The sequence below is a fragment of the Gambusia affinis genome, linkage group LG08, assembly GCF_019740435.1.
Source record: "Gambusia affinis linkage group LG08, SWU_Gaff_1.0, whole genome shotgun sequence".
In the NCBI taxonomy this organism is placed as follows: domain Eukaryota; kingdom Metazoa; phylum Chordata; class Actinopteri; order Cyprinodontiformes; family Poeciliidae; genus Gambusia; species Gambusia affinis.
Window position 1 is genome coordinate 29,867,239 of NC_057875.1, and position 21,355 is coordinate 29,888,593.

The window sequence follows — 21,355 nt, forward strand, 5'->3', positions numbered from 1 at the left end:
ATTTGTACGATTTGTTTCCTGGTTTAAAGGGGCGGCATCATAAAAAATCCACTTGATTTTCATTGATAAAATCAATGTAAGATGGAATATGAAGTTATGTTACTCCATCATCAAAAACAACCCTGCACTGTTACCTTAATATTTTCACGCATGTTTGAGAAAGCCATTATCTCCATGGCAACCATTTAGCTGTAAATAAACACTTGGTTGGACCTACAGTGTCTTTGAGCTGCAGTTTCCAAGCTTTTGACTCAGAGCAGCCCTCCCTTTCTGTGCTCCTTCAGACTAGCCAGCAGCAATTAGCAAACATCTGGTGGAACTGAGCATCAGCTGAACTCATTATAAGAGCTGCTTCTTGGAGGCTTGGCAAACAGAAGGAAAGGCAGACAAATAAGCAGGTGGAAATGAACAAATAGTTGGATGGGATCAATGATTGGATAGATGACTTGATAAATACATTTACAAGTCTGAAAGACAATCACTTTTCTCCAGACCAAATTCCATGCTGTTCCAGGAATCCTGGAGGTGTTTCTGCAACTTCCAGTCTTGCAAGTTTGTTTTGCCGGATTTCCTCGTGTTGAAACGTTCAGATGTTTTACATCCTCTCCTTTCTTCACGTTTGGAGCCGAGTCACATCACTCTGGTTTGAGGTTTCAGCTCTTTTTCTCCCTCCCAGGAGGTCAGTGACGCACCCCTGACCTCATGGCGAGAATGTGACGGGTAAAATCTGAAATGATTTCTATTGAAGAGCTGAACCAAAACCACAGACAAAACACCTTGAAGATACCGACTTGCAGAGATACACAAAAAGTCCTTTATTGACATTTTTTCCCTTCTTTTTTTTATTGATGGGATTTAATCATGTCTGTTTGTACAACAAAAAGAACAGCTTTAAACAACTGAAATGCCCCCAAAATGCAAAGACGTCAAAGAAAGTCCAAACCGGTGATGGATATGGCTGTTCTGTGGGCCTCCTGCTCCGCTCATCTGCTTCCAGTTGGTTTGAACTCTGTAATGTTGGCACAAAGGCGTGTCAGTCCAGTCCAACGCAGCATTCTGGATTTCTGCTCAGCCGTTTGTCTGCATGGAGGTCAGGTAGGGTCCGCACTCCGGTGGTGTTCCGTTGGAGTCGTACGGGACGGAGCGGGGAGTTGGGGGTCAGATGCGAGTGAGTTGGTGCCAGAGGCTGGACGGCAGGATGCTCTCCACCTTCTCCATGATGAAGTTCAGAGGAGCAAACAGCGTGCTGAGGAACTGCAACAACGCAGAAAAACGCAAAGTTACACAAACCCTGAAACTCTTCAGGAGCTTCTGGATAGATTATCTAACATTTCAATCAGAATCTGCACAAAAAAAAAGAAATCCATGTTGATTTTATTTTTTGTTGAAATGCTTCTAAGTAAAATATGTAGGAATGCAGGTTTATTTCATGGTACATTTGTGAGAAAAATGGATCAGTGGTTTGAGCTCATCAAAACAAGATTAAACCGAATCGTCTCTGCCAATGACAAACTGCTCATTCTGCTAGTCTCTCTGGTTTGGTGGTGCTGATTGGATGGTTGAAAATGCTGCAGAAAACAAAACCTCTGTAGTTTTTGTTCTGCCTGTCCCTCATAATTGTCACCAGCTTGGTCACCCACTACTGTGGGACAGCATCTTGTTGTCTAACAAGTATTTGTCACAAGTAGGCCTGTCACAATAGCAAATTTTACTGAGCGATTACTCAGAAACCACCACCACAATAGACGTCTATCGTCTATTGCGATAGACGATAGTATTGTTTGAAGACCTTTCTACACTGATTTAATGGAAATGACATAATAATGTATGCGATTTGGAAGACAGTGTATCTATCTACCAAAGATAGATACACTTTATTTTCAAAAGAAGACCCAACACTGGAACTGATAAACAAAACAACCAAAAACAAAAATAAAATGGATTCTCAGTCTCCATTAACAAAAATGTACTTGAATAAAAACACCGAAGTGTAAATAAATACTGCATTTAACCAAAAGAGTGCAGATTATGAAGTCTGAATACTATATTGCCCTTCAGTAATCATTAGATTTAAATAGAGAAGATGGAACATCGACTACCTGATGCAATAATTCACACCTTATGACAATCTTAGAACGTTGATCGTTCTAAGATTGTCGCTTGTTATCATCCTGTAGAGTGTGGTGTGTTACGGTTGATCATTGTGACCCCTCCGATCTAAATCAGCGGTTTCCCCTGACTGTGAGAGTTAATGCAGCCTGTTGAATGTGACAGGTAGCCAATCAGAAAGCCGGATTCTCCAACATGTTTTCTGAGGGGAAATTACAGAGGGGAATCCCAAACAGCCGAAGTCCAGCGGACATTGGAGATGATATGTGGAAACAACATTAATGTTTATTCAACATTTGGTGCAAAGAATATAGAAATGAGGAGGGGAGGAGTTGGAGTGAAATTGTTACACAGTTGATGAACCCGGTAACGTTTCAGCTGTTCTTCATTAACGTGACATAAATAGGTTCTAATGGTTTTCATTCAGTCAGGACGTTACGCTGACACTAGAGCCACATGCACTGCAGGTAGATTGTAGTAAAGCATTGATTAATGCCTGGTTTTAAAATTAGTTAACTGAACTTGTAGCCATTATTTTGTGCCCATTGTTGGACACCACAACCAGATGGAACCGTTATACCTAGGATTTCTGTTGGCTAATGTGTGATCTCTCAGGTTTTGAAAATGGGCCAACAGCTGTAAGATGGTGTAGTGTGAACTGAACATTACACTGAGGAAATGAGGAAGGGAGGGTCAGTGGAGAGCAGCGGAGTTGAACCTTTTTTCATTCAGTGTCATCAACAGAAAGAGAAAAAGGCCGGAAGAGACGATAAAGCTGATAATTAAAATGAGGTCAATAGTTTTAATTTATAATACGATTAATTGATTTATTGTTTATCGCGACAGGCCTAGTCACTAGTCAGCAAGTCTGGCACAAATAACAAGAGTCAGCAGACAAGCTAGTTCTGTTCTCCTCCTCGCCTGTGGTGGCGCTGCTCCACAGGTGAAGGAAACAACACAAAAACCTCTGAAGATGACATGAGCAACTTCTTTCTTCTCCAGATGATGAAGGATTTTCCCCATCTGGTAAAAAAAAAAAACAACCAAGAAAACAAGCCGTTTCTCCCTCTACCACCTGAGGGGTAAATACAACCGTTTGTGCTTTATAACCCCCACCACCACTTCCTACTTTTGGAGTGGTCTCCGGTTCACTTGGCATGTACATGTGCATTCAAACCACACCAGAACTGAGACTAAAGTTTTTAGGCAGACCAGTGTTCTCCAGAGTTCGATTACGTGTTCACACCTCCCCAAACGAACCAAACAAAGCCAGAGATTGATAAAATCAGACTCAACAAGGCTGGTGTGTGTGGCCTTTGGTTCCACACACACAGCCCATACTGTCAACAGATTGACTTGTGTGATGTAGAAGCAGATGAGAATACAACACTGGACTGATCCACAAACCGTCCAAAACATCCAAGAGTAAAAATGAAACATCACATGAGCATGAAACTCAAATCATCATTATAGACAAGTTAGCTGGAATAAACTAGTTTTCGTAGTGGAAAACACAAACAACCTATTCAGTTACATCCAAGTTGAAAATTCTGCGCCACATCAAGCATACAAAAACCTTCCACTTCCACTTTGAGCTGCTTTGGAAGCGAACAGAGGCGATGGGAGCTGAGGAGTGATGGCGGCTTCAGAACCGCGTCATGTAGGTCAGTGAGGCTCCATCGTCATCAGATGGTAGATAAGTACTGGCAGCAGACTATCTCCATGATAGTCTACCTCAGCGTCTCTCTTCAAAGAGCACTTCAAAGTGAAGGTGTGTGTCCATGTGTGTGAAGAGTGCAACCTGGGAGATCTGACTGGGTCTGAAAATGACGCCACTTTTTTATCACCCTCATGTTTAGCAGATATGAGCTCCAACAGACATCCAGGCTAAAGTTTAGCACAAGTTTAAGTTGATTTAATCAGGACAGAGCTGAATAATGGAAATGGAAATCAGATGGAATTAGCAAAACATGCTGCAATATTATGACATGTTTGGGTCTGAACACAGTAGATAATCTACAGTTCTGCACAGCCAGGCCAATCCTGTGTTTATCCACCTTCACTACATCCATAAGATGGATGGACAAAACTCAAACTTTACTTTGGCAGAAAGAAAGGAAGTCCCCTAAAGGAAATCAACAACAGAAAGACAGCCTGGATCATTTTAAATTGCTTCTTAAAACTCATTTTTATTCCTTGGCATTTAATTGAACTAGTGTTTTCATACTTTGTTTTTATCCATTTGTGTTGTTGTCAGCCTTGTACAGCACTTTGGTGCAGTTCTATGCCTGTTTTTAAAGTGCTATATAAATAAATTTGACATTGACATTGACAAAGTTAGAGAACTCAAACACTGTTCCGTTTGAAAACTGTATGGTTAAATTTCAAACTTTTGATGACTACAGGAGCCAGGAACCACTTGCTTTTCACAAAATAAAGTATTAAATTAAAAAAATTATATCCTTAAAATATGAAGGAGAAATCTTCCAGTGGAGTTGTGACCAGAAGATGTTGCTGCATCAGAGGCATGAGCCCCTTCTGCAGCTTCAAGCCTTTTATGACTAAACAGTTTCCTTCATGAGCTCTGTAGATAATTACAACACTGAGTGTGTTCTGAGTCCAATATCAAACAGACAACTCCAAAATATGAAAAGCAAATAAGACTGTGAAGTAAAATGGTAAAGGTTTGAACTCTAAGTAGAAGCAGTGTGTGTGGAGCAGGACGCTCTCTGCTGCACACACAGCTTTATAAAGGAGTGTCTGCAGCTTCGCCACCACATGTCCAACTACCTGAACAAGTCACAACATTCAAGCCTGAATACTCACTGCCTTAGCAAACACTCCCATGAGTTCAGGGAACTGGTGTGTGAGCAGAGCCAACATGGCGGTGAAGGAGCAGAGGCCCGCCGTGAAGAGGATGAAGAAGGGCAACTCCTTCTTGGGGTAGACCGACACCTCGTGAAACACTGCTTCCACACGACACACACACAACGACACAATGTTAGCACAACATGGGAAAAGTGAAACTATCTGCCAGTGGAACTTTTTCATCAATAGTAAGGAATTATTGACTTAAAACAAGCTCCTATTTCTTGCTGAAAGTTTATTGTATGTTAGGTTTATTTTATTTCAAGTGTACTAACATGGACTAGAACCAAGACCCAAAACACTTAGTAAAATTTTGTCCTTTTGCATTGCAGATGAAATCTACTTAATTTGACTGTGTGTGTGTGTGTGTGTGTGTGTGTGTGTGTGCGTGTGTTTGTAACACCTTGTGGGGACTATTGTCCTGACACATACTACACTGTGGGGACTGAGGCCTGGTCCCCACAAGGGGAAACGCTGTGTTTGGGTCAAGGGTTAGATTTAGGACTAAGGTGTGAATTGAGTTCTGGATAGGGTTAGGGTTAGGTATGTAAAGGATAGGGTTAGGATAAGGGTACGGTTTAGGCTGTAGAAATGAATGGAAGTCAAAGGAAAGACCAACAAAAATAGCTACGCAAACATGCATGTGTGTCTCTTACTGGGTAGCAGCTCTCTGTCGGCCGTCTCTGTGCAGATGGGGTAGGGGTAGAAGAGGTGACCCTTCTCTAGAGGATATGGAATCATTCTGAATGCTAGAAAACCCAAAAACAAGGAGCGTCTGTGTCAAATTGCTTGATCAGCTGCGCCTCATTTCAAAAGGCTGGCTTGTATGTGTATGTGTGTGTGTGTGTGTGTGTGTGTGTGTGTGTGTGTGTGTGTGTGTGTGTACGTACTGCCCTCCCATGTACAGTGCAGCAGGTTGAGTGCTCCCTCCACCCGTTTCCAATGCTGCAGGTGGAAGAAGGTGTAGGCGATGGCTTCGCTGTCGCCTCTCTTCAGGATGTGTTCTGGAGGAAGAATTAAACTCTTCATCTCCAGCAGATACTGATGAAGAGGAAGAAGATCAGAGATAAAACCCATGAATTTACTGAACAGTGAATACATAATTCCCCCCCCCTTCTCAGTCATGCTTAGCCAGACTCCAACTCACTTTGGGGACATGAGGGTTGAACTCCACCGCTCTGTGGATGGCTTCTACTGCATTCATCTCTGCTGTGCTCAGGCCCCGCCTGGACGCTGCCTCTGGAGAGAACCTACACACACACACGCATACACGCACACACACACACACACACACATACACACCGGCTACCTCATTCTGTTTGTTTATTTTAATGATGTTTAGTTCTAGAGGCTGTTCTATTTTAGATTTGTCCTGAAGTTGGAGCAGTGATGATGCAAAGTGATACTCACTTGTCCGATACTGCCCTGGCTTTGAGCAAGGCAGCTGTGTAGCATATTGTTGCAGATTTGGGTAAGCTAATATCTGCCCGGGAGACAAAAAGCAGAAAAGCAAGAGCTGGCGTTAATATGAGGTTGCAGTGACGGGCGGAGGCGGTTGTGGTCGCCCAGTGAGGCGGTGAAGGGAAAAATGCTCAGAGGAGAGTTCACTCATGTGGAGAAATGTTAACATTATTACGTTACTCCTGGTGGATAAATTAATGCGGAGAAACTTTGTAGGAAAACTCAACACATTTATGTTTTTCTGAAATTCTACTGGAGGAATCCAGCTCGAAGGAAGAAAGCTCCTACTGAAAACAGAAGAGATGAGAATCAATTTACATAAGAAGCCAGGGCTTAGGTTCGCTCCAAACCTGCTGCAAACAGTCACTCCAAGCACTTTAAATGATACATAAGATTAAATACTATGAGAAAAATTAATGTCATAAGTGTTTTCAGAGTGAACTTAGGCTACTGCAATAAAAGATGCATTTATTCTAAAGCTTTTAACACATATTTATCAGAGGTACAAATAACTGTGTCACATGCAATCTCAAAAGTAACTCCATATCGTTATATTAAGATTACATAAAACCTTTCCCATATAGCATTTATCAAGACATAAATTTACTAAGTTCTGCACAATAAATTATTAAAAAGCTGAATATAAACAATATGTTATTTGTATTTAAAAGACTCCACAGAAGCTTAGCATTGGGAACCATCAGCAGGTCAGGGACCAGTCAGGGAATCCCTCTGATGTAGACTGGGCTCCATCCATGAAGAGGCACATCAAAGCTCTACAGCAGGGGTCACCAACAGGGTGCCCGTGGGCCCCTGGTCGCCTGTCAGTCGCCCGCAGAGCAAGTTCTAAAAATAGCCATTGTCATTAGGGAGCACTGCCAAAGAAATTATTTAATTTAATGTTTTTACACTGAATTAATAACATCTTTACAATTAACAAAATTGTGGAGAGAAAAAGAGATCTTATGTGTCAAAACATCTTTTACGCCTGAGTCTGTGGGGGTCAAAGGGCATGTCAAAGCTCAAATCTTATTGGTCAGTTTGCTTTTGTTTATTTGGCGGCTTGGCGTTTTTTCTGTAAGCTAAAAATGAATGAGCAGAGTTTGAACCTCCGGTAGTCCTGAGAGCGGTTTGGATGCCAGTGGAGCTTTTTACCGTGTGCGGTACTGGCGGGCCGCCGGTTTATGAGCTTCTTTGACGTTTCCTGAACTGATGGGTCACCTGTTAACTGACATCTGCAGCTGTTCCTGAGCGTCGCGCTAAGACTGTGGGTTAAACAATTGAATCTAGTCGAAACGTTCCTCAATTAATCAAACATTGTTGCTTCACCTTCTCCTCCTTTGGACGTCTGACACCACCTGAACCTGGGAATCAACATCCTCCTCTTTCCGCGGATCTACCGGGAGGCTTCGCTTCCAGGTCTTTATTATTTAGCATCGTTTGTGCTTAAAAAAAAAAGAGTGTGCTGCTTTAGTGGTTTAGTTTTGTGCTGGTTTTGTGCGACGCGCACATGATGCGCGTTGGAGAGGTGGTTGTGTTCTTGCAGGTCAGGTGCAGTGATAGTTTTGTACCTTCTGATCTGTCAGATATTTTTTTTTGACATCTGCTGGTGTCAGCCAACAGGTGACCCGTCAAGCTTTTAAGTTTGCGAAACCACAAAAAAAGCTAATAAACCGGCGACCCGCCAGAACCGCACACTGTAAAAAACTCAGGCGGGATTTTAGAACAACGGGAGGTTCAAACTCCACTCATCATTTTTAGCTCACAGAAAAAGCAAACTGACCAATAAGATTTAGGCTTTTGTGTCAAAACAAGATGTTTTGTTCTCTCCACAATTTTGTTAATAGTAAAGAGGGTTGGATAATTAAAAATACAGTAAGTTTTCTTTTCTTTTTTTATTTAAAGGAAAATCTCAGTGTGTCCAGCTGTACAGCTGCAACAATCCAGACTCAGTCACTTGTGGGTAATTTAGAATCAGACAGAAAAGCTATAAAAAGGGAATCAAACTTAAAACTCTGAAATAAAAACTTCAGATCACATAATAGTAATTAACCATATCTGCCATGAGGAATTATTACTGATAACTATTGTCAGTAGTCCCTAACAGTAAAATGATCAGGCAGTATGTAATCATATATACATATATGTATTATTGTTATGAAAGCTGAGCCAAGAAAATGTATGTTTGTATCAAACAAGTAGCCCTTCATGTTACTCTGTACCCATGAAGAAGCTCCCAGTCTCTAAAAGGTTGGTGACCCCTGGTGTAGAGAGTAAAACACTTTACAGTTTCCATTTTAGCTCAGGCTCCATCCTGATGACGTCATGGTGCAGTCAGGACATTTCACTCTGAGCTGAATGGAATCCAGTCAGACACAAGGTGCATCAGCTGAACTCTTGCATTAAGGTTTAATGGCTTAAAACACATTTTCCTGCTAAATTAACTTGATTAAATCTTAAACAGCAGCTGTTTCGAAAACTGAAGCCATCAAGGCAGTGAAGCATTAAATGGAAAAGATGAAATGAACCTTTGAGTCTTTGGTTGGTTCAGGAAACAAAGAGTTTCCACTGAAAACGTTCCTCAATGTCAAGTTAAATTCTGCTATTCTTAGGGAAACATTTTATAGTTTTTAGTTATTTACCAAACAAAACAGATTGTAGAGTTCAGATGGAAGAAGAGCTGAGGAGCAGCTGCTGTCATTAACCAGGTCTGGAGGAGCAGAAAGTATGTTGAGTGGACATGAAGCATGTTGTGGACAGGAAATGATTTGCGTGCTTAGGAAGTGTGTCACAGGTCTGTGAACTCACCGTCATACTTGGCCAGAACCGCCTGGACATCGGCGTAGTTCTGGAGCTCCAGTAGTGACTCCAGCAGATTCTCATGGATGTTGAACATACTGAGGAGAGGGAACTCCTTCATTAACTGGAAAACACACAACTGTTGTTACATGTTAAATCAGGCAGGGGGCAGCACAGTAAACAGGCAAAAACATTGATGTGTCAACAGCAACGTAATTCTATCAGATAGAAACTCAGAAAATTATAAGTGATATTTTTTGTAAAAGAAAATTTACTGTGCACTTACATCTCTCATCATCTTGACTGCTTCTCGTGTTCGGCCCAGCTTTCTGGAGCACATGGCCAGCCGCCTCTTTATGTACACCAACACATTGGTGTCTCTTCCTGGGAAACACACCGGAAACCAAATCACCACAAACTCAAGACATTCAGCAAACAAATAATTGAGAATGTTGTAGAAAAGGAATTTCTAACCTTTCCATTTTTTCATATTTGTGTGTCATTATAATCACACATGAACAAACATTTTGTGAGAGAGACCAACACAAAGAAAGCAAATGTAAAATAAAAAGAAGTTTTTGAAAAGTTTTACAAACAAAAATCTGAAAAGTGTAGCATAAATTTAGATTCAGCCCTGTTTATCCTGAAAATCCCCAAGGAAAACTAAGAGCCTTCAGAAATCACCTGACTGATAAACAGAGTCCATCTGTGTGGAATTTCATCTGACTTTAGAAAGAATATGAAAGAAATAAAATTGATCAAAGGTCCTGATCATTTTGGAAGTAAGCACAGGAGTTTACTTATTGAGGACAAAGCATTTTTAAAAGGGAGATTTTCTTTTATCGAACAAACAAGATTCTTAGCTTATGCTTAGCTTAGCAACAAACACCTTTTGTAAAGTCACGGTTCTGTTGAACCACAAAAGTTTGGTAAATTTGTGAAACAGAATATTAGTGAATGAAGACCTTTGGATAAAGATTTGTTGTTGTTTTTTTCATTCACATCAAAGTTATATATTTTTGGGTTAATAAATATGGTTAAACTGAAGAAATAAAAACAGAAAAAGTGGGATCTGTGAGAAAACACAATGCACACCACAGCACCCTGCATTATGCACTACTTAATGATGATCAACCTCATAATATCCTGCTAACATACATGGTAACGTTAAAAGCTGCGGTGTGAAGAGCTGACTCAGTGGCTGCTACTCACTGTGCTGGGCTTCGTACTGTGTGCCGTGGTGCTGCAGCTGCTGGCTGCGGCGGTAGCAGCCCTCTCCAGCTTTAAGCGCCTGTTTAAATAACCGCTCAGCCTCCATTATGGTGGTGGCTTCCTCCTCTGCCAGGAGGATGTATGCTGTAGCACAGCTATGGGAGGACAGAAGAGACAAAAAGCCACCAGAGGATTAAAAACCAACACGACCTCACATCAGCTCTCATGTTTGCCAAGTCAACACACGGAGTCTGAAAAAGGACTTTAATATTCTTCTGAACACTATGGGAAAATTAAAAATTAAGTTATGTCTCACTGGTCTGACCAGAACCAGAACCAAAACCAGAACCAAACAAGGAGAAGCAGCATTCAGCATCTATGCACCATAAATTTGGAACAAACTCCTCCTTTAAATCTAGACTGAAAAACCACCTGGTTAGGGTTGTATTTGTAATATATATATATATATATATATATATATATATATATATATATATATATATCTACTGTATATAAGAAGGGATATATTGTACATCCCTACCGATAAAATACTTATGTCAGTCTGATTTCATGTTGAGAGCAAGATGGATGTAAAATACAAAGTGCAGTGTTCCCAGTGCATTTTTTATAATAATAATTATAAGATTTTTCCTACACACAATGGTACACTGTGGATTGTTGTTGTCAGTGCAGAACTCACTCTTCTAGCTCCAGTGCTTCGTGTGCTGCAGAGATGCGAGCCTGTGGGTTTCTTTCTCTCCACGCCTTCTGCATGACTGCAGGAACACACACATATACACACACACCCCTTATTTATTAGGCTTAAGGCACATATCATATGTAATTTTTATGGATTTTCTTACTGGCATCGGCTGGTCGCAGGTGGTCTGAGTCACATGTGAAGAAGGTCTGATGGTCCTGTGCTGACAGATTCATGTCGTAGTAAGTCAGTGGCTCTCGACCTGTTACCCATGTATAACTGGACAGAGGAAATATGGCACAACAGGAGAAACCAGGTGTGATTGGCTGAAACTTCAGGATTAAAATCACGCTATGGCAAAAAGAAAACAGCAGCTGAGTTAAGAGGAATCAGGAGGAACAACAACAGCTAACAGGGACAAAAACTGATGAAAACTGATTAGACATGAAAGAAAAACAGATGAGAGAATTAGAAAAGGTGAGAGCAGCAGCAGAACAGACGAGTCTTTTCTCATACTCACCGATTATATTCAGCTCCACGAAATAAATTTAGAGGATTTCTCCAAACTTTACATTCTGCAGAGCCAGAGAAAGAACAACACAGACCAGGAGAGTCAAATCAGAGTAGCTCAGTCTGCTCTTCACATCTACCCTATAATCCTTTGTTAGCTTAAAAACACAGGTGGACACGGTGTCTTCACTTCTTCACACCAAAAGGACAAATAACACACTATTAAGCAGCACAGTCACCACATCCCTGTCATATTGACATCACTCTGATTAGTTGTTCAGTTTAGCGTAAAAGATCTAATAATAGAACAGAGTTCCCAGATGTACAGTGCCTTGCAAAAGTTCACAAACCAGCTGCAGTCGCATTCCAACCACCAACCAGTTAGGAAACGGTTACATCTCTACATCTATGGCCCACACCTGGACATTGAAACAATGTTTAGACCGTTTTTCTAGTCAAAACAACCTGTCAATTTTATACTTGAGAGACATTTACCCATTTATACAACTACATACATCTATACACTAATGTACAAATCAGAAGGAAACTTGGCCTTAAATGTCATTTCAGTCACCAGGAAGACCTCCATCTCTCCAGAGAGTCACCATTCTTTAAAAGCCTTCTCCAGGGTGGTTGGGGAGTGTCTGAGTAGAAAATTTAGCTAAAAATCCTTCAATTGGACTTTGACTAGGTCATTCTAACATAAATATGCATTTCGTTACAGATATGGGGGAGTGTTTAGGGTGACTGTCCTGCTTGAGAGTGAATTTCCACCACTAAAAGCCAAAATTAGTTTAAAATGAATCTGAAAAAAATTATTTTTTTGAAAGAGCAAACATAAGAAAAATTGTTTGTAAACCCTACATTAAGAAAAGATCATTAAATGTATTTGTTCAAGTCCAGTGTGTTTTATTGCTTTAGTTTAAATCAGTTAAATAAAAAAAACAGTTGGACTTTCTAAGGTCTTTGGTGGTGTTTTCTGATTTACACACCAAAACAAGGAACTCAAAACAAGTTAGTCCAAGTTAGATTAATAAATGCAATTTCTGTTCTGATCTTTCAGTCTCTACTAAAACATAACCCAAAATCATTGTCAACACTAAAATGTGACTTAAGATTACTAATAAATGCTCTGATAAAACTAAAGTTATAACTGGTAACTTTACCAAAGAGTTGAGATTCTAAGTCTTTCAAAAATACTTGGAGCAATGTTAGCTAAAAAAGACTCCTGTATTTTGAAATGCTCTGAATTCGAAGCATCAATGTGCCAAGAAGAAGACATTGAAGAAGTAAAGCATGATGGGATTGTGTGACCACCACATTTAGTCATCACTTCTTTGCCAAGTGTTTGGACTCTGACAAGAAGCTCAGCCACTTCTTACCAGACACACTTTGCCGATTGGAGTCAGCGTCTCCGTTGCTTGTGTTAGAGCTGCTGGGAGAACTGCTATCCACTCCACCCAGCAGGGGGCGCAAGTGGCTCACAGACACTTGCTCTATGAAGGAAGTCCCATATTTCCTGAAATACCACCACTCAAAGATCTGAGAAAGGAAGCACAGATGATAGAACGCTTTATTGAACTCAGAATTAAACAGTCATTTCCATCAAATTGAAAAATGTGCAAAATCATAAAATTGGACTTACAATATAAAACTAGCATGAGAGAAACTGAAAGCAGTACAAGTAGTTTCATAGCACTAACCAAGCAAATAGGAATAAAATCAAGGAGCTAGGTGATAAAACACATCATGAGCTAAACAACTTTACCAACCATGAGAAAGTCTTTTCTTTACACAGCGTTGTTGCTGCAAACTAACAAGCTTCATTAACACGGCCTGACACATGAACCCAAGTGGCATGCTGGGTTCATACACAAACACACAATTTATATATATATATATATATATATATATCCATCCATCCATCCATTTTCTTTACACCCTTCTTCCCTAAATGGGGTCGGGAGGGTTGCTGGTGCCTATCTCCAGCTGCGTCCCGGGCGAGAGGCGGGGTACACCCTGGACAGGTCGCCAGTCTGTCGCATATATATATATATATATATATATATATATATATATATATATATATATGTGTGTGTGTGTGTGTGTGTGTGTGTGTTTTTCAAGAAAAGGCCAGGCCAGCTTTGCTAACCTAATTTAAGTTCCAAAATTTTATGCACAAATATATTTTTGTTTAAATATAAAATGATGAAATTTGATACAGAATGGAACCATGTATAATTGTTTTTGTTTACACTGTTTATTGCTCTTGTCAGTTACATAATTTAAACAGAACCTCTCGATGGTTTGAGTAGAAAAATTGGTTTCAGAATCAAATTCTAGTTCTAAAAATTTAAATTGAATCTGAAGTCACTGAAAGATACACATCTCTACATCATTACATCTAAAGTGCAGTCTGATTAATAATGCAGTTTTCAAAGCAGTGGTGAGGTTTTAGATCCCTAAATTGAAAAAAAAATATGTGTAAATATGTGAGGATGAAAGAAAGTAAACACAAATGTATCAAGTTGGACATCGCTTCACCTCCATACCACAAATGTGGCATAGAGGGAACAAGGTCCCTCTATCTATGCCAACAAGGTGTCGGAACATTACTCAGAAAATTTTTATTTATATTGTTGAGATAGAAAGATTTTTCGAAATGTAGGTTGTCAAAAAAAACAAACTTACAATGAAAATGTGGCATGAGAAAAAAAGTATACCCCATGACTCTATGGGTGTACTTAGCAGCAGTAGCTTGTTGTTTTCAGCGTGACTTTATTTGTCTTTCACATCACTGAGGAGAAATTTTTGTCTTTGATTTTCTTTTTCGGTCCTTTTATTGTAGATTAGCTGATGTGTTTGGGATGGCATCATTTTGGTTTTTTAGTTTTTAGAGAACTCACATTTGGCTCTTATGCTCCCATGGTGTTCAGAGGAGCTTAATCCAAAATTATTATCCCCCATCCATAAGAAGAAATGCTTAGTCTATGAAATGCTTGTGCTAACAATATAAATGTCAGAATCTTGACAGTAGCTTCGTGTGCGCAAATCTTGGTCGATATTCTGTGAATGTTGGAAAAACACATTTTCACAATTTTGATATTTCCGTTAAGAATGAAATGTGATGCTGTGAGAGCTGCACTGCATCCTAGCAGATAAACGTTTTATCAACTTTTTTCAAAATTGCAGTGTTTCCATTCAGCTAATTTATTTTCATAATTTCAATTTGCACAATTTTAGGATGAACGGAAATGCAGCTAGTGATGCTCTTGAATGTTTTTCATTTGTGAATAATTATTTTTACATCGGAATAAAAAAATCAATGGCCAACAACAGAAATGGTTGCTCAACCTTTCCTCCAGCACGTTAATGCTCTCCTGAAAGTTCCAGAGCAGTAAACAACCCAAACAAAGTTTTTATAAAGGTTTTTTTTTTATAAAGGTGCTGAAGATCAGTTCTTCGGGTGCAGCGCCCACTTCTCCCTTCAGGTTTCCACAGATCCATTTGACTTTGTTTATTAATAAATGACACTCCATGAGAATTCTTGGTTTCTGTACAGCTAAGATTGGACTTCATATTTATTTTATAACCTGGTAAGTATTGGGGATGTAAAATTTTAAAATGAAACGTGTATGCTTTAATTTTTACTAAGACTTTGAATTGACAACCACTTACACACTGAAATGACCAAGAGGAGCAACACAAACTCAAATTGCTGTGCCATTGACTTAACAAAAAACCAATCTGTTTTCATTTAGTTATTTCAGAGCATGTGCCAAGCTCAAAACCATTTCCAAGCCTCCTACACAAACTGGCTGGAAGCCTGCAGGGAAGAAAGAGGGAGTTAATTAACAGAAAGACTATTTTAGACTACAGATCAAACACTGCTGCACAGTTTGCCATCTCTGTAAAAAGACTGGAAACGGGAGAAATCTAGAAATCTGTGGGTACATAATGTACAGCAGTAAAGAAGTTGAATTGTAGTTGGGTGAACAGACGAGCATCAATATGCTCCACTGAAGAACAACCAAGAGAAAAGACTTCCAGTCAGTGAAGCTTATTATGGCTTTTGAACCAATAAGTGATTCTAACAAATCACCCCTTTGGCTTACAAAGTGTACAAAGAAGCCAATAAAAATTCTTTCCCGACAAAGAGATGAATGACAGCGGGAGTTAAAAATCATACGGTCATCAAACTGAAAATAGGACTTTTATTCTCAGTTGATGCACCAGGAAATGTGACGCAAAATCTGAAAGTGGTAGGAGTCCCAGACATTTTAGCAGAGATGCACCAAGAAATGGTTTGGTGACTGAAATGTGGCGATTTTCAGCTTTTATCCATGCTGATAAATGACTAGTCAGAAACTTTAAAATATCAAATCAGCAAAAAAAAAGCCTGATTTGTATGAAAGTACTCTGCTGTAGGGATGAGCGACATATTGGCATCTATATCAGTATTGGCAGATATTAACAGCAGATATTGATTTCTATCTTGCTGCTCTTTGTTTCTGGAGGGGAACAAGCAGAAGTTGCTCATGTGGTCATTGTCTAGTCTTTTGTTAGATGATACTACCTGCTTTTCCAATTACCATATAAATGCATAAGAAATGCATTTATATGGACTTTTATCAAAACTCATATTTTGATAAAAAATGATTTGGAACTTTATTGGTGTATTAAAATTTACTTATTTTGGAAAACTGACATGGAAACACTTTTTTCTCATCACAAGCAAGTCACATGATCAACAACTGGACAGACCATGACAGGAAGTAGTTGGAGAATGATGCCACAAGATGTTTTTTTTTATGATTTATCACGTGAATACACATATTTGTGTGATTTTAATTGTGTTTCTAATTAAGTGGAAACACGGCAATTGCAAAGTTGTCCTTCCATCCATCCATCCATCCATCTTCTTCCGCTTATCCGGGGTCGGCAGCTTCAGAAGGGAGGCCCAGACTTCCCTCTCCCCAGCCACTTGTATCCGCGATCTCGTTCTTTCGGTCATGACTCAAAGTTCATGACCAGAGATGAGGGTGGGAGCGTAGATCGACCGGCAAATCTGTGTTTTTGTGTTTGATTTAATGTAAAGTACTTTGAAATGCCTTGTTGCTGAAATATGCTATACAAATAAAATTTGAGTGAGTGAGAGCTTCACTTTTTGACTAAGCTCTCTCTTTACCACAACCAACTGGCACAGCGCCCACTTGACGGCAGATGCTGCGCCAATCCGTCTGTCGATCTCCCGCTCCCTTCTTCCCCCATTCGTGAACAAGATACCAAGATACTTGAACTCCTCCACTTGGGGCAGGACACCCACCCTGACCCGGAGAAGGCACTCTAACCTTTTCCGGCTCAAGACCATGGCATTGGATTTGGAGGCACTGATCGCCATCCCAGCCGCTTCACACTGGGCTGCGAACCGCTCCAGCGAGAGCTGCAGATCACGACCTGATGAAGCCAAATGGACAACATCATCCGCAAAAAGCAGAGAGGCAATCCTCTGCTTTTTGAAATCTAAAGACACCAAAACGGATCCCCTCAACACCTTGGCTGCGCCTAGAAATTCTGTCCATAAAAGTAATGAACAGAATCGGTGACAAAGGGCAGCCCTGGCGGAGTCCAACTCTCACCGGAAACAAGCCCGACTTACTGCCGGCAATGTGGAACAGACTCTGACACCGGTCATACAGGGACCTGACAGCCTGTATCAAAGGGCCTGGTACCCCATACTCCTGGAGAACTCCCCACAGGGCTCCCCGAGGGACACGGTCGAACGCCTTCTCCAAGTCCACAAAACACATGTAGACTGGTTGGGCGAACTCCCATGCACCCTCCAGGACCCTGCTGAGGGTGTAGAGCTGGTCCAGTGTTCCACGACCAGGACGAAAAACATTATGCTCTTCCTGAATCCGAGGTTCAACAATCCGACGGGCCCTCCTCTCCAGAACCCCCGAATAGACCTTGACAGGGAGGCTTAAGAGTGTGACCCCCCTATAATTGGAGCACACCCTCCGGTCCCCCTTTTTGAACAGGGGGACCACCACCCCAGTCTGCCAATCCAGGGGAACTGCCCCCAATGTCCATGCAATATTGAAGAGTCGCGTTAGCCAACACAACCCTACAACATCCAGAGCCTTAAGGAACTCCGAGCGGATCTCATTCACTCCCAGGGCCCTGCCACCGAGGAGCTTTTTGACCACCTCGGCGACCTCGACTCCAGAGATTGGAGAGCCCAACCCAAAGTCCCCCGGCTCAGCTTCCACAATAGAAAGCATGTTGGTGGGATTGAGGAGGTCTTCGAAGTATTCTGCCCACCGGCCCACAACATCCCGAGTTGAGGTCAGCAGCACACCATCCCCACTATAAACAGTGTTGATGCTGTACTGCTTTCCCCCGAGATGCCGGATGGTGGACCAGAATCGCCTCGAAGCCGTACGGATGTTATTCTCCATGGCCTCTCCAAACTCCTCCCACGCCCAAGTTTTTGCCTCAGCAACCACCGAGCCGCATGCCGCTTCGCCGGCCAGTACACATCAGCTGCTTCTGAAGTCCCACAGGCCAAAAAGACCCGATAGGACTCCTTCTTCAGCCTGACAGCATCCCTCACCGAAGGTGTCCACCAACGGGTTCGAGGGTTGCCGCCGCGACAGGCACTGATAACCTTGCGGCCACAGCTCAGATGAGCCGCTTTGACAATGGAGGCACGGAACACGGTCCACTCAGACTCCATGTCCCCCACCTCTCCCGGGACGTGTTTGAAGTTCTGCCGGAGGTGGGATTTAAAGCTTTGTCTCAAAGCAAAGCAACTTGCAAAGTTGTGTTTGTTCAAAATAAGTAAAATACTGACAAAGTTCTGCGCACAAAGGAGTTTTGCGTAAAAGAATCGCAGCTAGTTACAGTGATACAGCTCAGGGCTGCGGTGTTTTTCCAAAGTGTCGATTTATGTGTATAATATATACATTATCAGTAAATATTATTAACCATAACGTCCTATATTTTATTACTAGTGCATCCCTACATGTCTGAATTGTTAATAAGTTCAAATATTTCATATGAAAGTTATCATGAATGCCTATTTTAGTGCAGACATGTGAAATCTAAAGACAAGCACAGCTTACCAATATGAGTCCAGATATGAGGGATGAAGTGCCTGTCAGAGCCACGTAGAACTTGGGAGTCAAGGTGTTGAGAAACATGCTTACTACAGAGAGAACACAAAAAACAAGATGGTACAAGGGTTAGTTCTTCCTAATAAAACAGTCTCTCTTCCAGCCATCAGAGACCTGCTTTAGAAAACATGTTTGTAAGATCAAATTCTATAGAATCTTTGAAAAAAAAAAAATAGTAGGTTGTGTCTACAGAGAAACATCAAAAAGGCTCAAGATTCAAGAATATTTGTAACTCCAGCACAGGAAATGTATCATGCAGAATATAATTTTCCTGTTGTGTATGGCGCTTCCCAGAGAGCCCTGCTGCTCAGATGTGAAATTACATAAGAACCAAATTCCAACTAGACCATAAAGGCATATTTTATCAATCAATCAATCAATCAATCAATCAATCAATCAAACTTTATTTGTATAGCACATTTCAGCAGCAAGGCATTTCAAAATGCTTTACATCAAATCAAACACAAAAATACAATGCAACATAGAATCAACAATCAAAACAGAACATTAAGTCAGATTCCGTCATTAAATTTGTAATAGATTATGTTTCAAATAAAATCCTAACCAGGTGGGTTTTTAGTTGAGATTTAAAGGAAGTCAGTGTTTCAGCTGTTTTACAGTTTTCTAGAAGTTTGTTCCAGATTTGTGGTGCATAGATGCTGAATGCTGCTTCTCCTCATTTGGTTCTGGTTCTGGTTCTGCTCTGCATCCCCAGAACCAGAAGACCTGAGAGTTCTGGAAGGTTGATACAACAGCAGCAGATCTTTAATGTATTGTGGTGTTAAACCATTCAGTGATTTATAAACTAACAACAATATTTTAAAGTCTATTCTTTGAGCTACAGGGAGCCAGTGGAGAGACTTTAAAACTGGTGTTATGTGCTCTATCTTCCTGGTTTTAGTGAGAACTCCAGCAGCAGCATTCTGGATCAGCTGCAGCTGTTTGATTGATTTGTTGGACAAACCTGTGAAGACGCTGTTGCAATAATCAATGTGACTGAAGATAAAGGCATGGATGAGTTTCTCTAGATCTGGCTGAGACATTAGTCCTTTAATCCTGGAAATGCTCTTCAGGTGATAGAAGGCCGACTTTGTAACTGTCTTTTTGTGGCTCTGAAGGTTCAGGTCAGAGTCCATCACTACTCCCAGGTTTCGGGCTGATCACTGATTTTTTGTTGTAGTAACTGAAGCTGTGCACTGACTCTAGATCGTTCCTCTTTAGGTCCAAAACTTCAGTTTTGTTTTTGTTCAGCTGGAGAATGTTTTGGCACATCCACACATTGATCTGTTCTAAGTATCTGTTCAGTGATTGGATGGAGTCACCTGGTGACATCGTAATGTAGAGCTGTGTGTCATCTGCATAGTTATGGTAGCTAATATTATTTCTTGTTATAACCTGAGCTAGTGGGAGCATATAAATATTGAATAAGAAAGGTCCTAAGATTGAACCTTGGGGTACCCCACATGTGACCTTTGAGCTCTTTGATGAGACGTTTCCAATTGAAACAAAGAAATCCCTGTTCTTTATGTAATATTCAGACCAGTTAAGCACTGGACCGGAGAGTCCGACCCAACTCTCCAGTCCATTCAGTAATATGTCATGGTCAACACTGAGGTCCAACAGAACCAGCACTGTGGTTCTCACATAGTCCATCTTTACATGGATATCATTGAACACTTTTACGAGGGCAGCTTCTGTGCTGTGGTAACCATGGAAACCAGTTAAATGGAAGGAAGGAGTAACAGCGGTTGGTTTAGTTCGGAAGCTATTTAACTGTTGAAGCTTTTTCAGTAAATTTACTGATGAATGGGAGGTCAGAGGTCAGAGGTCGGCCTGTAATTCTGCAGTAGTGATTTGTCTAGATTGTTCTTTTTTATAAGTGGTTTGATTACTGCTGTTTTCAAGGCCTGGGGGAAAACGCCTGATGAGAGCGATGAGTTACTATTTGGATCAGATCAGTAGCAACAACAGGCAGAACTTTCTTAAAGAAATGTGAGGGTAGAACATCCAGACAGCAGGAACTGGAGCTGAGTTGACTTATAATTTCCTCTAGGGTTTTATAATTAAGTAGTTGAAATTGGGTCATTTTTCCTGTATTTGTTTTGTTTGGGCACAGTGTTAGTACTGACTTTATAGTGGATGTGCAGATTAATCCTCTGATTTTTTGAGAGCTTTTTAGCCCTTCTGTCCGGGGGTTGTCATCATGAATGTTGAAATCACCAGCAATTATTAAACAATCATAATCAATACATATGAGAGATAGAAGCTCATTCAACTCAGAAAAGAAATTTTCCACATATGTTGGAGTTTTGTATAAAGTTAGTGTTAAAGTTTGTTTGAGGCCTTTAATCTCAATTCCAAGATAGTCAAAAGAGGTGAAGTGACCCAAAGAGATTTTACTTCTATTTACAGTATTCTTAAATATTGAAGCCACGCCTCCTCCTTTTATATGTTTTCTATTCTCACTTAAGAAATTGTAGTTAAGAGGCGCAGATTCAATTAGTACAATCAGTTCATT

At 40.7% G+C, this 21,355-nt stretch overlaps 1 protein-coding gene across 9 annotated transcripts in view; it reads right to left on the reverse strand.

Annotated features, from left to right (window-relative positions):
- Nucleotides 1–550: 550 nt before the first annotated feature.
- Nucleotides 551–21,355, reverse strand: part of LOC122836077 (suppressor of tumorigenicity 7 protein homolog) — a 53,265-nt gene continuing 32,460 nt past the window's right edge. For 5 of the 9 annotated variants that reach the window (XM_044125748.1, XM_044125750.1, XM_044125746.1 and 2 more), the window contains 14 exons: nt 18,787–18,869; nt 13,042–13,201; nt 11,670–11,724; nt 11,313–11,428; nt 11,150–11,225; nt 10,450–10,604; nt 9,524–9,621; nt 9,247–9,376; nt 6,388–6,460; nt 6,125–6,227; nt 5,868–6,018; nt 5,634–5,726; nt 4,936–5,078; nt 552–1,254 (listed from right to left, as the gene is read on the reverse strand). In XM_044125748.1, coding sequence (XP_043981683.1) covers nt 1,159–1,254; nt 4,936–5,078; nt 5,634–5,726; nt 5,868–6,018; nt 6,125–6,227; nt 6,388–6,460; nt 9,247–9,376; nt 9,524–9,621; nt 10,450–10,604; nt 11,150–11,225; nt 11,313–11,428; nt 11,670–11,724; nt 13,042–13,201; nt 18,787–18,869 — 1,532 coding nt within the window. In that variant the 3' untranslated portion in view covers nt 552–1,158. Of the gene's footprint in view, nt 1,255–4,935; nt 5,079–5,633; nt 5,727–5,867; nt 6,019–6,124; nt 6,228–6,387; nt 6,461–9,246; nt 9,377–9,523; nt 9,622–10,449; nt 10,605–11,149; nt 11,226–11,312; nt 11,429–11,669; nt 11,725–13,041; nt 13,202–18,786; nt 18,870–21,355 lie in introns of all 9 variants that reach the window. The other 4 variants (XM_044125742.1, XM_044125743.1, XM_044125744.1 and 1 more) reach the window with 4 other exon arrangements.